Genomic DNA, 16811 nt, shown 5'->3' with positions numbered 1-16811 from the left:
GATTAACAGGTTAGCGGAGGCGTAAACCTGAGTGGCTGGATTGGTGGTGCAGAGCTCTACCAGACAAACGCAAAAACACAAAGCTATTCTACTTTGCTGCTCGTGTAAATTTTCAGTAGCGGTGCAATCATGAACATTTTGCCTTTTCCAAGTTCTTTTTTTTACAGGAACGTTCATAGAACATGAAAACGTCTACATAAGGTATTGTGGTCAGATGAACCATCACAAGATGTTGCTACCAGTGTTCAGTAATCTATTATGCAAACATTGTTGTGTATACCAGAATGTGGCACATGTGGCACAGGCATAATAAACATGCGGCCTCTTTTGCTCCCCACTTTGGCCAAATGCAGCTGCCATGGCCAGCAACAAAACTTGTGGTCTTGCACAAGGCAACAGGATGCCACAGCTGCTAAGTCACTGCAGCAGGTTAAAGCTGCAAGTGTGGAGTAGGGATCACAAGAATAGCATTATTTTGGATTATCCATGTTTTATTTCAATAACATATTGCAACCTAAACATGTATCTCGGCATATCTGTAACAATACAAAAGGAAAAAATGCAGAACATAAGTGAAAACCGGTCAAAGAAATTTCAAAACAAAGGTAGTATATAAGAAACACTTCAGAAGCTCGTCTCCTATACAAAATGTAAAACATGAAAACAAGAACTGAGTAATACCTACACTACAACAAGTTACACTCAAAAATATATTAAAAACTAGGGCAAAAAATGCACATGCTTGCTGTATTCATTTCTCATGTAAGGCTGTTTTTCCAGTCCACGTCTGTTACGGAAAAAAAAAAAGAAAGCCTGTGCAGCGAGGGCTGAAATTCAGCCCAAATGCTCATGCAACTTGTGCAGCGCTTTGAGGCCATCACAAATGGCAATGAAATCCCAAGGCATTCCTTTGAGACCAACTGACAGCACTCCCTTCCGTAGTGACAGTTGGCCACACTTGTGCGCAACCTTGTGCAAAGCTTATTGCAACAAACACTCTCCTGTAAAATTACATTACCACACAGGGGAACTCCACGTGACAACTGTTGAACAAAACGAGGCTACTCGCCCCCACCCTACAAAATGAATATGTGCTGCAGTTCACGCAGCCTCTGGATCTCAGTAGCACTTCCATCACTGGCAATCACGGTCAACGATGAGTGTAAATATGCTTTCAGTGCATGGCTGCACTACTTTTACATAAACCACAAGTACTTTCCCTTGTTCAGTGTAGCATGAATTGCGGAGGTAAATGTGCAATGTCATGGGCAAACTGGGAGCAATGAACTAGGCAATACAGGGGCCACCAGTTCTTATTCCAATACCACACAACGTCCACGCAGATGAAGTTGTGCGAGGCCATCTAAAAACGCATGTATGTTACCATTGCAGAAGTGTGACATATACCCTGGGCTTTTGATAGGATGGCGTTTTGCACTAAAAGAAACAGACGAACAAGATCACGGCTTTGTGGCTAGACCATCTTTAAGTATATGTGCAGTGTTAAAATGTTAACCTACCAACTCATCGAACATGCTCTGTTGATTCTCTACCCCCTTGGTGTACATTCCCTGTGCACATGCTCTTTTTCTCCTACACCCCGCCCCATTTTTCTTTTTAGTGTCTTCAGTCAACTTCTGCTTTACTGTCAAAAGATAGCAGTATTGAAAAACATCTGAAAGGCTGCCGGAAAATAAATGACATGCCAAGTGTTTTTTTCATTTCCTTGCTGTAACAGTGCATGCTTTGCCTGTGCATTACCGACATCCTGATCATTCAAGCCACTACAGGGTGGCATTATTGGAGTAGTAATAGTTTGGCAGAAAGCCTGGCAACTAGGAGGAAAAAAGAAAAAGAACGCAGAAAACCCAAGCAGCAGGTCAGCAGCAACTAGTGAGCACCATTCAACTGCTGCTGCAGCATAATGAGGACAGCCCTCCTATGTTCAGACAGCATCATACGATAGTTCCCCTGTGGGTTGAATTCTTTTTCTGTGGTCTTTTTGCTGGCAAAGCACTGCTCTTTCAGAAACTAGTATGGGCAAAAATAAGTACTCCTGACATAGTGCCAGCCCCTATCTGGGCACTCTTGTCATATGAAACGTGTGCTTGGCCTTCAAGCCTCCTAGGAGGGGCCAATCAAAACCAGAATTCACTGCCTAAAAGACATTGTGACAGCATGCTCACATGTCTCAACTAGAATCCAACAGGAAAAAAAAAAAAGCAATTGATATGGCAAATGTGCTGTACACATCTTCAGTGACCAAAGTTGACATGCTGTCTGGTGCACAATTTACATTGGTCCAACATCACTCACACAATTTTCACACCACAATGTTTCCATGAAGTAGCAATGTTGCTAGTGTTGGGACATCTAGCACTGGTATCAAGCAGATGAGTTTTTCTGCTGGAAAAGCCATAGTGGAGGAGTTACACTGTGTGCAAAACCTAACTTCCCACTCAGCCATCAAGCACTGTTCCTCACAGACATGCAAACTATGAAGCCACTCTCAAAACGCTTCTCGTGACACAGTTCTCACCAGGATTCTTCTTAAGCCGTCAGACACTCTGGGAGAGATTCTGGCAATTCTTCCAAGACTAGTGGTGTGCCGCTAACCAACCCAGACACACCTGATGTGTAAAAAACTGCTAGAAAAGCGCTCTTCTTTCTTGGCACTCGATGGCAGCCTCGCTGATGCAACGGCTGCACACATTTGTTTGCGGTTGCCGGGAATACTCCTGGAGCTCACACTTGCATTTCAATGTAAAGCTGCAATGTGGCTTAAGAACGGGAAGAAAAAAAATGCGCAGAACTGAGCCTGCACGTTTCCACGAAATTCGATTTTTTCCTTTCACAAATACTTTCCTTTTACGCTATGGAATGGCATTCAGTATAGCGGTCCAATCAAGGGTGACGCTGCTCGATTTACTGAGAGCACGTTTTGGCCATGTGAGTTACCCCTATGGAAGTGTTGGCCAGTACCTTGTACACAAATGCCCTTTTGGCAGATAATAGTGGAGACACTGTTGCACCGGCAAATGATGAAACTCAGATGCTCCTCTCATTGCACAAAGTAAGTGTTCACAGATCTTAACATGTTCGACAATCTCAGAATGCACCTTCTGATCTCTCTGCGAAACCTTGTGGAGCTTTTGCCTCCTGTGTTGCAAAGCCAACATTTTGCGACATTACCACAGCTGACCCACACTGAATTAACCCCCGAAGATCTTAGTTACTCTCTTTGAGCAGTACTGAGTATGAAAACTCCCCAGTTCAAGCAATGCCTATTAAGCTAGATTAAATCTGCTGGACTTTGTGTCTGGTTACTGTATGTAGTTAACAAAACAAAGTTAAATTCTTCTACAGCTTGCACAAGCATCTTGAAAACGAAAGGTGAACTACACCACTAACTGCAGGCAATGTACGACTCTGTTAAAAAAAAAAAATTATGTCATGTCTTCAGGTTCATCTAGAAGCTCTTGCTCTAAACAGCACACCTCTTGAGCAGGAGATGGCTGCCAAATAATTGGTGCACGCATGTGCAGTGGGGGGAGGGAACAAAATTCTGCATGCATAAACAGGAAGGACACTGCTGTCATTCTGACTCAGCAGCACGACGCAATACAGTGTCTATGCGTCACGTCATACCATCACAAAATTACACCACACAGCTGTCCACACTGCACTAGCCACTGATTAATATGGGCTGCTCGTCAAGTCGCACAACCAGAACCGAAACATTTTGAGATGGAAGCAAATATTGTGCTTGCTTCAGAGAAACCTTTGAGGATAGCGAGAAAAACTACAGTTTTTAACTACAGCTTTTAAGACATCACATACGCAGAACACCACTTAGATTAAAAACAGCAGAAACAGTCTTCCTTGTTGAAAACTTTGTGGCTCTCAGCTCAAATGGTGCGCAGTGATTTTCAGTTGCGTTTCCGCTCCACGTCCCGCAGTGCCCACAAGACATGGCAAGATAAGGCACTAACACTGGTTCTTTGCATGCGAGAGAGTTGACCTACTGAAAAATGTTTTGCTCTACCACTGAGGAAAGTTGTGTGGCATGACAGCACCAATTTGGCACCACAAGTCTGGTGGATGTCTTCTAAACAGTCCAGAGTGCTACATGCCATTCATTTTGGCGCATTTTCTTGCAACTGCAATGCACAAAATCAAACACAAGACGCACAGCTTAGAATTCGTAACCACGATCACAACACACGAACACAAACGAAGGAAAGATGCTAATGGCAAAATATTTCAGTCTTCGTTTAGAAGGCATTAACACAAGGGAAAAAAGAATGCAAACTGTTCATTGGATAAGCCTCGTTATAGCAAACACCAACAAAACATGAAGGAAGATACGTAATGCCAGAAAGCACACAAGTAAAATAGGCTGCATGACAACTAGCCTTGGGCAGCTGCAACTTTCCTACGCACGGCCACACTGTGCAGACTCAAAAAAGGGCTCATGAAGTAATGAGTATGGGGCACACAACAAAGGCTAAATTTGGGTTCGACTGACATATACAGGGACAAGCACACACAATTTCTTGTGCTGCTGCAGGAACATTTCTGCACCAAGTACACTATAATGCAAGCACTAACACCCCAGTGGGTGACAGAGCCGGGAAAACTAGGCACCGCGACTAGAGCTGGTGACATGCAAGGCACCAACCAGAAGCCTCGAATGTGATCGAGGAGGTTGAATAAGATCGAAGCTGCATGCTGGCTACTCGTACAGCTAGTATTGCATAAGAGAACTTAAATAACGAAAGAAGAGAGAAGCAAGGAGACAGGCAGATGAAGTGCGATTGTAGTCGAGCAAAAACTGTTTTGTTATTAGCTTGTGTCAGCACTGGGACAGCTGCATTCGTTTGGCTGCCTGTTTTAGACTGAGGCGGTTGTGCATGACTGCCGGTTAACAATAAGGCACCTTCATTTGATGATGAGGTCTTTGTTTTTTTTTCCTTTTCAGATTCCTGCCTGTACACCTGCTGCCTTGGTTAGAGTGACTGCACCCCCCCCCCCCCTCCCTTAAGCTCACTACAACATACACTTTCACTACTCGTTACACTTGTTCAGCGACCACCATGAAGACTTCGGGTAGCATGCAAATGATGAAAAAGCACTGCCAGCAGAAAACATTCAGCCCTTGATGGCACAATAGAAGCAGAGAACTGCTATAGCACAAAGAAGAAAAAAAATGTCCTTCATGCAGTCAGTATGCAAATGGAAGGTTCAGAACCCCAAAAACTCTTATTGCAGAAGGTGCGTACAAAAATAAGAAATCAAGCATGCCGCAAGGATCTTTCCGGTTGTTTCGGAAGCTGTGCAACTGCAAGACAATCGGCGATGATTTGAGAGCACCATAGTTACGTTTTTGTTTCTTTGTCTGGAATGCTGCTACAGCAGTGTTTGGCTGAGAATAGAGAAAGGCTATGCTAACACAGGGCAACAACAATTGCAGCAGTGCTGACGCAGCTCTATAACACATTCACGCACTTCCATGCAGGCACACATTTGTTTGGCAATACTGTGGCAACTAGAAGAGAAAACTTTGCACTGCTGAATGATGCCACGGAACGACCAACACCAGTGCCGAGTTCGTAGTTCCGCCAATAGGCAGTCCACAGTTGAAGACCGCATGATCGAGGAGCTCATGATGAGACGGGTCTATGACGGGACAAAGAACGAGCTTGAGTTTCTGATTCACACGGGCTTAGGCCACAGAATGGTAGGGGGCACTTCACTTGAAGCTCCAAGCACAAAGATTCTCCCTACTTCTGGAAAACACACAAACTATGCGTGCAAATAACGACCGCTTTTTTGTTTTACACATATGAGCTACTATACACAGAGCAAAAAGATGCAAGGCGGCACACACATACACATACGCACACACAAACGTAAAAATAAAGCTTGAATCAAGACAGGCAACAACAGAAACAAACAGAAAGCACAAACCAAGTCGCTAATAATAGAAAGTTCAGAAGGGCCTAGGTGGTCATTGCCAAGACATGGCACCCGTTGCCATTCACATCTGTTTGGCAGGGCCCGGGAACTGCATAAGCAGGATGCATGTGTACGCTCCACACGTATAGTTCAGACTTGACTGAGTGGGTTCACCATCTCGCTGCACGATTGGTCAGGCACAAAACAATAAACAAGCTTCACTGCACATGCCTGCATGTCCTCTCTCCAAGCGCAGCAGCCGCTGCCCTTGTCCGACGTGTCGGAGAATGGGGAGAGAGTACGTGTCCAACCACATCTGGATCCATAGACGTGTTGGAAATCTGTTTCTGTCTTCTTGCAGATTTTGCTGCTCTCGCAGCGAGCCACCAACATGGCAGCAGGCCCCCAGAGGGCTTGGCACGTGAGACTATTGGGAGACGACTTGGAAGCCAGGAAAAGCCAGTCACAGGATGGCAGCTGCATTACGGCTGCGAGAAAGAGGGTGACAACAGGTCCAAGCAAAGCACAGGTGTATGACAAGGTTTTGTATTTTTTCTTGGTGATGCAGTTGTTCCTTTTTTTCCTGGTACAATATCCCAAATACTTCTAATATGAACCATGCTTCGCAAGTTGTGCCACAGTTATGCAAAAATCCACGGTCAAAAATGAAAGCAATCCAAATTCATACACCCAATTCATGTTGGAGAACACCGAGACATAATTTGAAATCAGCCATCAGAAGTTACTCCAATTCCACACTGGTTTCTTGTTTCAACAGAAAAGGCAGTAGCAGCTACGAATATCTAAAATGTGTTTACCAGCCTATTGGCCTTGATGCTTCTGAAATACTCGCAGATTTAACAAACCTGCAAGAATACATCATGCCAGTCTGTCTTGTTGCTGCATCAACAAACTACACAAGTAGTGACCCCTCTTTCTGGCAGCAACTAACTGAGACCAAAAGGCAAAAAGTGTAGACAAACCAGCTTGAAACTTTGATTTAATGCCCAGCTGAAATGACAAAGCTTGTGCTAATGCATTCAAGGGACAATCCAAGCTGTACCAGTAATTAAGGAAACGTTGACAGTCGGCTAGTCAGTTGAACATACTAAAGCTCGAGCACAAAAACAATGAAAGGACCGTACTCATTCTCTGCACTAAGAGAAGCCCAAATATGAGAAAATAGTACTTTGAAAAGTGTGATGTCAAAGTTAAATGCAAGTTTGGGATTACATTCTTTGGTAATCAACACTTTTGTACCGAAGGAATGAAAATTAAGCGCTCGGTGAATTTTTTATCGGTCTACACTGATTTCGTGTTTCCATTTGATATTCCTTAGCTATGGTTCACAGAGCAAAATTTTTCGTAAACAGAAATTTTAGATAACATGTTATGGCATTTTTACCAAGTGCACGAGGAGTGCCATTTCTTCAAGGAGGCACATGAGATCACTTTCAACTAACAAACTTTTAATGCATTTATCCAACTGGTTTCACTACATGCGACCGCCTTGTCAAAGGGGTCCTGAACCCCCCCTCAGGCTTGGTGAAAAAACACAGTCTGCAGATAGCATACGCTGCTGTGAACGTCTCAGCCAAATTATGCAGTCGAGTGCGGCACACGGAGCTCGCAAGCAGAGTGCGAAGTCACCTTTTCTTTCAAATGCTCTCTTTTCAACGGAAGCCATTTTCTCACTCTTTTTGGGTTGCTGTATTTTGTCATATAGCAGATTCCCATATGCTGCGGCTATTGGCCAATAGTCGACATCAATCAAGAAGGGTGTTTGGGTCACTGTGCATCTTATTTCCGTTACTGTGTATATTTATTGATGCAGTTTAATAAACTGGCTGAAGTGAAAATCTGCTTTCTAATTTCAAAAAGAATCGCCTACTTCCGGAAGACGCCGACCATTGTCTGCTCAAGCTCAGCAGTGGCCCCTCGCACAGGAATTGAACTTTAGCCACCCTGCTTATCGGTGTCGTAGCTGTCGAATCTTGCCGATTCCGACTAGTTTTGAACACTCAACTAGCCTCAAAGCGCGTGACACTTAAGGTCAGATCACATAAGCATGCGCTTGCTCCTGGTCGCTCCTGGCTAGACCTCGCTTCGTACGGAGCTATTCATAGCGCTTCAAAATGCGCATGTTGGACGTGGCTACTACCCATCAGTCAAACTGGTCTGCACCACATATAGCACGACCATACTGGAGCATAAAAGTGTGAGCACACACTCAAGCCCTGTTGTGCAAAGCAAGTGCGGTGCATACACGCTACGGTTGCATGCAGCAGCGTCTGCTACGCAGCATGATACTAACGCCACCACGAGGAGCCACAATGAGACTGCTTGCTAAGCACACAGCGGCTCGCTGAAGACAACCATATTTGGTGCATTGCAGATGCCAAAATCGGAAATAGTTGCATCTATGTGAACATACAAAATAAAATTTGAACTGCGCGCCATGCAGTTCAAATAGGCGGAGCATTAGGCAGAGCGTTAGGCGAAGCGTTGTGGGCATGCCCCGCTCCGCTGTAGCCTTCGCAGTGCAAGGCACTGATGAAGGAGCAGGAGCACCACAAAGGGGATCAAAGGTGACCTTTGATGGCCAATAACTCTACTTGTGCTGAATGCATTGAAATACTTTCTACGGCAAAGTATTTCTGAACTAATCTTCAGGAAAAAGCAGTTCAGGGCCCCTTTAAGACTTCTCTATTCTGCTAGCTGTGTTCTCCATTACTGAAACCCAAAGGAATGTTCTGCAAATAACAGTGAAGGGTAAAAAATAAGATGTCTGTGAATGATTCAGATCTTTTTTTTTCTTCCAATGAAATGCCTAACAAAATGTGGCACCTGAAATCGTTAATTGCAAAGTTAGTTTAGGTGACTCGATGCAGGCAGATTCCTCCAAAAATTTCTAGACCAGGGAAGACTGCAATTTTGCCAACGTAGCACAATTCAACTGCGTTTAGATTATCACAGCACTTCTGTCAACTTCTGTCTTCTGCCAGACTTCTGTCAATTGCAACCAATCATTTAGCACCTTAACTGAAAAAGTGTATGTGCAAGGATGAAGATTACTATGCAGAAGACAAAGATAACAATCAATAGCCGGGCAAGGGAACAAGAGTTCATGATCACCAGTCAGCCTCTAGAGTCTGTGCAGGAGTATGTTTCTCTAGGTCAATTACTCACAGGGGATCCTGACCATGAGAAAGAAATTTACAGAATACAAATCGGTTGGAGTGCTTATGGCAGGCATTACCAAGACCTTACTGGAGCTTACCACTGTCGTTCAAAAGAAAAGATCATTGCATTCTACCGGTGCTAACATATGGGACAAAAACTGAGATTAACAAAGGAGCTCGAGAACGAGTTAAGGACTGAGCAAAGAGCGATGGAACGAAAAATGTTTAGCATAACGTTAGGAGAAAGGAAGCGAGTGGTGCGGATCAGAGAGCAAACAGTGATAGCCGGTACTATAGTTGACATTAAGAAAAAATAAAATGAAGCTGGGCAGGCCATGTAATGCGTAGGGCATATAACTGGTGGACCATTAGAGGTTGGCTGCTAAGGGAAAGGAAGCACCAGCCAGGGATGGCATAAAATTAAGCGGGGGTGATGAAATAAGAAAATTTGCAGGTGCAAGTTAGAATCAGCTAGCGCAAGACAGAGGTAATCGGAGATTTCTGGGAGAGGCCTCCGTCCTGCAGTGGATGTAGAAATATGGGCTGATGATGATGATGCCCTGCACTCCACAGAAATCCCCAGGTTGTTTGCATTCCTGCTGGCTATTTGCGTTTCACACAGACCAAAGGCTCTTCTGAGAAGGGCACATGAAGTTTTGCTTCAGGTATTCTTGTTTGTACATATTAGCATAATACACTGCAGACGTGATCACCACTGTTTGATCTGCGCACCACATGTTGGTCTGTTTGCAATGCTTGAACCAAGTGAGGCGCCTTCTAACCCCGTAATGCCCAATGTAGCATTTGAAATGCTTTTGTACCTCAATATTCTGGTTTCGCCCACTCTGCTCCATCGAGGTGTGTTTGTGCTGTGGCGCAGCTGCCAATGGGAAATTAGGTGCCGTTCTACTCCTACAGGTGATAGATACAGCCGGCTTTTTCGCTGAATGGGCCGTTTGATGCTTTCGCATCGAAATTTCACTTCGTGCGGAAGCATGTTCAGGCATCACAGCATTAACCAATTTTCTGAACTGTGTTGTAGCCCTGCAGCACGACAAACTGGGCTGTGGGCAGGTGCCTGTACAGCAGAGAAAGTGTTTACATCCGTTCCAGTGAATAAAACTACATTGCATGTTGGTCTGCCAGGCTGCCTATAAATTTGGACTGAGCTGAATTTACATTGAGTAAGCTTTATGTTCATGGCGCCTTTCATGTAGTTCAGTTTTTCTTCTCCTTTGTTCATGTAAAACGAGAACAGTGCAAAACCAGTAAAGTGATGGTGAGTGAAGTACATTACTGTCAATTCCTTACCATAATATACTTTTGAGTTGTATACTTAATTGTACTACCATATGCTTCAGTTCGTTAATAACGCTGTTATATTCTTTAAAGTTCTTAATTGTATAGCTAGCACATATTGGGGGTTTGTTCTGATAATCTCAAGTGCTTTTAACAATTCCAACAATTCCCCTTGCAAGACATTCTTTCGAGTTTCTTGCCACCTAATGCCAGGTACGACACCTCCTGGAACCAGTGAAGCCACAGACCACAGCCTAGATATTTAAATAGACCTTGGGGTTTTACACACCGAAACTGCAATATGAATGTATCATCACCCGCCATGGTGGCTCAGCGGCTATGGTGTTGTGCTGCTAAGCATACGGTTGTGGGATAAAATCCTGGCTGAAGTGGGCGCATTTTGATGGGGGCGGAATGCAAAAATGCCTGTGCCCCGTGCATTGGGGGCACGTTAAAAGATTTCCTGGTGGTCAAGATTAATCTGAAGTGCCTCACTACAGCATGCCTCATAACCGAATCGTGGTTTTGGCATGCAAAACCCCAGAATTCCTGAATTTATTTAATACGATTATGAGGAATGCTGTTCTGAAGGACTCCAGATTAATTTTAACCACCAGAGCTTCTAGGTTCAAAATCTAGGCACAATTTCACGTCAATGCATTGATTTCACATCAAAGCGTCAAGACCGACATTTGTATCAATCTATGTCTGTCATGGCTTTGCCGTGCAGCAGACGAAGCCTTCCGGACATTGAGGTTTGAGTGTGCGTACAAAAATTTTTACACGAGATCCCATGGGAGCCTGTAACGTAGCTTGGTGGGCACATTTCCAAACTCGGACAAGTTTCTTTTACATGCCACAGGAGAAAGGGGATTCTGCAGTACGCGACAGGCAAATGGGGCTCAAAGGCTGGTTGAAGCAAAGTCCTTGGCCCCCCCTCACGGGTGAATCTAGGTGCTTCGCAGACTCCCAAACTCCTTCTTTTGACCAAACATTTAGATACGTCAAAAGGAGTTGCATCACAACAGAATTCTGTGGGAAGTGCTGCGTTCTTTCTTGTCTTTTTTCAATTTTATCCTGGTTGAAAAAAAAATGAAGACCTGTTCTATCGAAAAATTTTCATGTTTTTTTAATTTTTTTCAACTGCTTACATCTCTAAACAACACTGAGCTTGCAAGTGTGCTCTGGGTGGGAGGTGACCTTTTGTCTTTAATGGACTGGTCGCGAGCGAGTACTTAAACGGTGGCAGTGCCCTCAAGCTACCGGAGGGGCTCATACTATGGTGTTTGACAACATGATCTAGTGGCAAAGCTGGTACTAAGCTGAGCCTCCTTCGCTGCTTTCTGCACCCCTGAGCTAATGTACAAGGGCATAAAGAGAACCAAGACTAGCTAAATTAAAGTAAGGGGCTTTGTCTCCCATAGCCATCACCTGGCTAGGAGAGATGCTGTAGTTGGTGTCCCTGGGTCAAGTTTGGCTACCTGGAAACAACTATGCTTGGGATTATTTAGTTGTACATGTTGAATGGAACACATTACTGAGCTTGTATATAACTTGCAAGCAAAATAAAGAGCTGCTAGTTGCGTTTCATCCTAGCATTTTCTTTGTCGCTGTTGTTCCAACAAAGTGGCCCCCTGAAGCTCAGCTGGAAAAATATACAGCAGGCAGCAACTATCATGTGGCACATGCCCTTGCTTGCCAACACTAATTGCCAATGAAAACCACTTAAACATGCTCATAAAAATGAAATTATTGCTGTTAACTGGTGGAGCTGTTGACATGGATGCTCCCATTCACGAGTGTTTGTGCTCGGCATGCAGGGTGGATGTGTTATACATGCACACAGGTAAAAAAGCATCATCAGAAGCCGTGGAAGAGAAACTTTTGAGAAGTTTCAAAGTGCAAAGAACAGACTGCGACAGCTAGTGCAACAGTGTAGAGAACCATTGCCTTGATGTTCCACCTCTTCAAACCTCAATGTACTGTTAAACTGGTGGACCACGCCAATGTTTGTTTTTTGAATTACTCCTTGGCTTGGCCCACTGCTGTAATGTCATTTTCTTTTGCCTGTAAATAGTATTTCTGTATGGCCTGTTGAAAAAGCAGTAGCCTATCCATTCTGAAGACTTGCCTGAGAGTGACAATTCTCATTCAGATGAGGTTAAGCCACCAACTTCATTATATGACAAGTAAAGATTTAGCACTTGTAGTGCAAATTAATTTGGTGGTGTAGCATAGCCACGACTGGTGTACTATTTGGTTATTCTGTTCTGAAACTAGCCCACATGACCAACCTTCCTTGCTGCGAACTCATAGTAAAGTGCCCTTTCCTAAGCTTTTGGTGCGAGAATCCTGAGTGCATGATGTGACTGACTAACATCCCAAAGCAACACCAGGTTTATAAGGCACAGGGGAAGCTTTCAGATGAATTACACCCACCTAGGGTACCTGAATGTGCATTCAAAGCTTGGTGCACAACTGTTTTGCATTATGACCCCATTGAAACGAGGTCACCATGGCTGGCTATCACAACCACAGATATTGTAGTAACACAGCATAATTATACAGTGCAGTGTTACTGGCCACTATCAGTGGTGATTCGTCGTTATTTTCCTGACTGTCCATCATTACCGGTGCTTGAATACCTAAGACTTACACTTTACAGCGCGTCACCTCGTCACAACTGTCATGGGATTATCATCTGCACCTTGGCACAGCAATTGGGTGCCTCTTCAAAACACTCCTTTGACCATGTTGCATCGTTCTACTGACCGTCTGGACCAAGAGCTCCGAGTTAGCGGCAACTGCCGAACAGCTGCACCCCGCATTACCTTTTTCTCCTGCCTGCTGCGCCGTCTCAGAAAAACCTGCAAGGCCACTGCTACGCAGCTGGCAACACAGTCAGCACATGCATGGCATGGCCTCGAAGATCTTGAGCATACTCGCAGTCACAGAGCCCAAAGCACATGTTGGGCGTAACCTCACCTGCGAAAATGAACTGTAGCACCTACTTGTGAGAAAAGGCAATGAAAAGGTGTCCGACTAGTGGGCACCAGTCGTGGAGGCCATGCCACATGCGACGTCCCTTTGTTGCCTGCTGTGTCAGCACTAGTGCAATGTGACCAGATGCCTCGAATGCCAAAGCGGAACAGGAGGGTAGGGGGAGTGGGGGGGGGGGGGGAGATATACCGTTAATCACATTCAACATTTATTCCATGTTTGGTTTATGTGACAGGAAACTCCTTTCCAAGCTTGTGAGTAAATTTTCACTTGCTTTTTGGCATTATTCCATGTGCTTTCCACACCACATGCGTCACAAGCAAGATGTCATGAAGATGCTGTCATCAGTGCACTTTGGTTTGGCCATGGCTTGTGTGTCAACGCATTGAGAAGTCCATTGTAACTGAATCGAAAAAATGTACGAGCCGTAAAAGTAGTTGTGCGTTCTTGGAGGGGTGCAACCTGAAAATGGTTTGGAAAGTGAGCCTTTCCCTTGCCCTCACGTGATTGATTAGCAAAAGGGCCTCTGTGACCAATCATCTAAAGGCAAGTGAACAGTTTGCTTTGTGGACCATTATGAGATCACAAGCGCCATTGTTGACTCAATTCTGGCAACGTTTTGCTATGTCGCCTGCCTCTAAAATTTGTTTATTAAGGTAGCAACACCACATCCGAAAAGCGAACAGCCGATTTGGCACCACAGGGCAGGCATTTCGGGCCAAGTTGGGGTCTGGATAGGGAAAAACGGGACAAGACACCCTCCCACAGGTAAGCCACGGGACAGCAGCACCACGGAGGTAAAAACGGGACACACCATCCTTAAGTCAGGATGTCTGGTCACCTTACACTAGCGAGATCTTGCTGGAAGAGCGTGGCATGCAATGGGCAAGCGATATGTTTCCTGGGTGCTCAAAGAGACATTGGAAACCACGAGTGGGGCTGGCGTGCAAACTCCAACTGCTCTTCCTTGACTCGATTAGTGCACGGAGCAGTAATGCCCAAAGCACATGCACATTCTGCATTTCATGGATATCCCCACTTGTTTGCATTCCTGCTGGCTAATTGTGTACTGCAGCCATGACGTGATGTGGAGGTACGAGCTGCGACATACTAGTCTCTACCACAAGATGAATTCTTCTGAAGAATGTGCGCAGCCTTTCGTTTGAATTTTAAGCTGTCGTCAAAGCGTACATTATTGTAGCAGTACGTAAGCACGGCCTTGTGCGTGTAACCTATTCTTGGTTTGTAGAGTGAAGTGACACCCACACAGACTAGGAGAAGATAGGACAAGCGCTAACTCTCAACTGAATTTTTGTTGAAACTATCAACATATATATAGGTGATTGCAAATACCGCAGCATACGAACATGACAAGGTCTAAAGACTATCAGTTAAACATATCAAGAGTCAGGGAAGCCATAAAAACCAAACAACAAAAGGCAGCCATAGTGTTAGCCAAGCATCAATATCTCTGTTACAAAGCGAATTTCAATAGCTTCTCAGCATGTGTGTCAATCTCAAGTAGTGCCTTTTGTTTGGTTTGATCGGTGGTTACTACACAATTATCAGGAGATCATGGCGTTGTGGATTGTGTGTTGTGGATTGCTGATAACGGTTCAGGGCAATATTTAATCTTTTGAACATTGCATTTTTTTACGCCAGAAGTGAGATAGATAACATACTTTTAAGGCTCTTGCGTGGCTGGCATGCAGTCCTCGCGCAAAAACCACGATGTCCGGAACCTTCGCAGAATGGTAGCATGCCACAGTAGACCCGAAAGTTTATGCTTCCGGCCAACTAGAATGCTTTGCTCTCTTGTGCAGAAAGCAGTCATGCCCTTTTGGTAGTAAAATGTATCGCAAGCTCTGAAATAAAAAATGGCGGTTGCATTTGAAGTTTCGAAATGACAGGCGATCGGAACTGGGAGCCGCTATGAAAGCGCTACATGACACTGCATTTCCCTCTTTAGATGGTCGTTTCTAATGGAAGTTTGCAAGTAGGTGTGGCAACACACTGGGAACAAAACTGACACTGAAAATCTGGTTCATGGACCAATGTGCTGAAAATTTTAACTTCCGATGCCAGCTTCAGTGCAGTTAATCTTTTAGGGTCCTTAAGGGCAAGTTCATATATTACAAACTACTGATATAATGATAACTTTTCTTGGAACTATCGAGGTGGTAATGAACAGGTTCAACTGCATCTCCAAGAGCGGCTCACCGTGCAAGATAGCAGCAAGCACCCGCACAGCGAGGAGAAAAAGGCAAAAAAAGCTTGTGCAGCCATACCACGCTCACTGCGGGTGAAGAAGGATGACCTTGCAGTGGCTAGCACGCCATCTGTTTCACTGACAAGCAAGGAGATACGGCTTCTAGAGTCCATGCATTCTGCTGATACACAACGTATGTGATTTGTAATTACACACGTGGGCATAATTTCTGGCAATTTCTTGTTTCTTACACTTCTGCTAGGTTCTTCCCTTCATTTCGTTTTTTTCCACAGGGCCGGCACCTACGAAACGGTGCACGCCTCGCAATAAACTGGTTGAAAATAGTGCTTGGCCTGTACAGTTCATAGTTCATCCCTCTTGCGATATCCGAAGTTACAGACCACTATGGGTGGACATGCGAACCATTCCGCGACGGAGGGAGGAGCCACTAGCATTTGTTGTGCAGGTGGATGGACCCCGCTGCCATGCACAGAATGAGCATAATGCTGATTAGCGACAGTGGTGCAACAAGAACTGGTGTGCAGGGCTTCACATGGCTAAAGGCAACCAACTGCACTGCAAATGGCCTGGCACCAGATGTAGAGTGAACTAGAAACTTTTCTCAGTGGCCCGACTGTGCCTCGCTGCTTGATATATTTTGTCCCGCCAATAGCGGTGGTGCTGTCGCTGTTTGAAGGTGAATCGTGGTGAAGCGCATCACGCACTGGAACACAGTTTGGACGTGGGTCTGGAACACGCATCTGACGTCTAACAAGATGCGCACTCCAGACCGGCTATGGATAGGGCTATGGTTTACTAGATGTGTTCAACAGTTAGCGATAACTACGCCACTGCTGGGAGGGCCACTTCATGTGACACGCGCAATAATACGTGGCGCACTTTGGTTGGCAAACTGCCCATACATTCTAGCTCACTGTACCAGAAGCACCAAGGTGCAGCAGTGACTCAGCTGTGCAATGCCAGCGGCTGCTGTGAATCGGCAGCGGGTAATAATGAATGTGGCCGGTATCTTCCGTGCCACACCCAAACTGATAGCATGGAGGAAAAGCAACAGAAACTACTAATGTAATGGCAATAAGACATAGGATCAGTGATGCAACTAACAACTGGAATTTCAAGTTGGGTTTGTTGGCAGACACACC

At 44.9% G+C, this 16811-nt stretch overlaps 1 protein-coding gene across 1 annotated transcript in view; it reads right to left on the bottom strand.

Annotated features, from left to right (window-relative positions):
* Positions 1 to 470: 470 nt before the first annotated feature.
* Positions 471 to 16811, bottom strand: part of LOC126524406 (ribosomal protein S6 kinase beta-1-like) — a 124631-nt gene continuing 108290 nt past the window's right edge. The window contains exon 16 of the mRNA XM_055067293.2: positions 471 to 6446. Within this exon, the coding sequence (XP_054923268.1) occupies positions 6441 to 6446 (6 nt within the window). The 3' untranslated portion in view covers positions 471 to 6440. The remainder of the gene's footprint in view (positions 6447 to 16811) is intronic.

This window comes from Dermacentor andersoni, chromosome 3 (assembly GCF_023375885.2).
Source record: "Dermacentor andersoni chromosome 3, qqDerAnde1_hic_scaffold, whole genome shotgun sequence".
NCBI lineage: Eukaryota > Metazoa > Arthropoda > Arachnida > Ixodida > Ixodidae > Dermacentor > Dermacentor andersoni.
The sequence above is the reverse complement of the archived record's forward strand: the minus strand, read 5'-3'. Positions and strand labels throughout refer to the sequence as shown.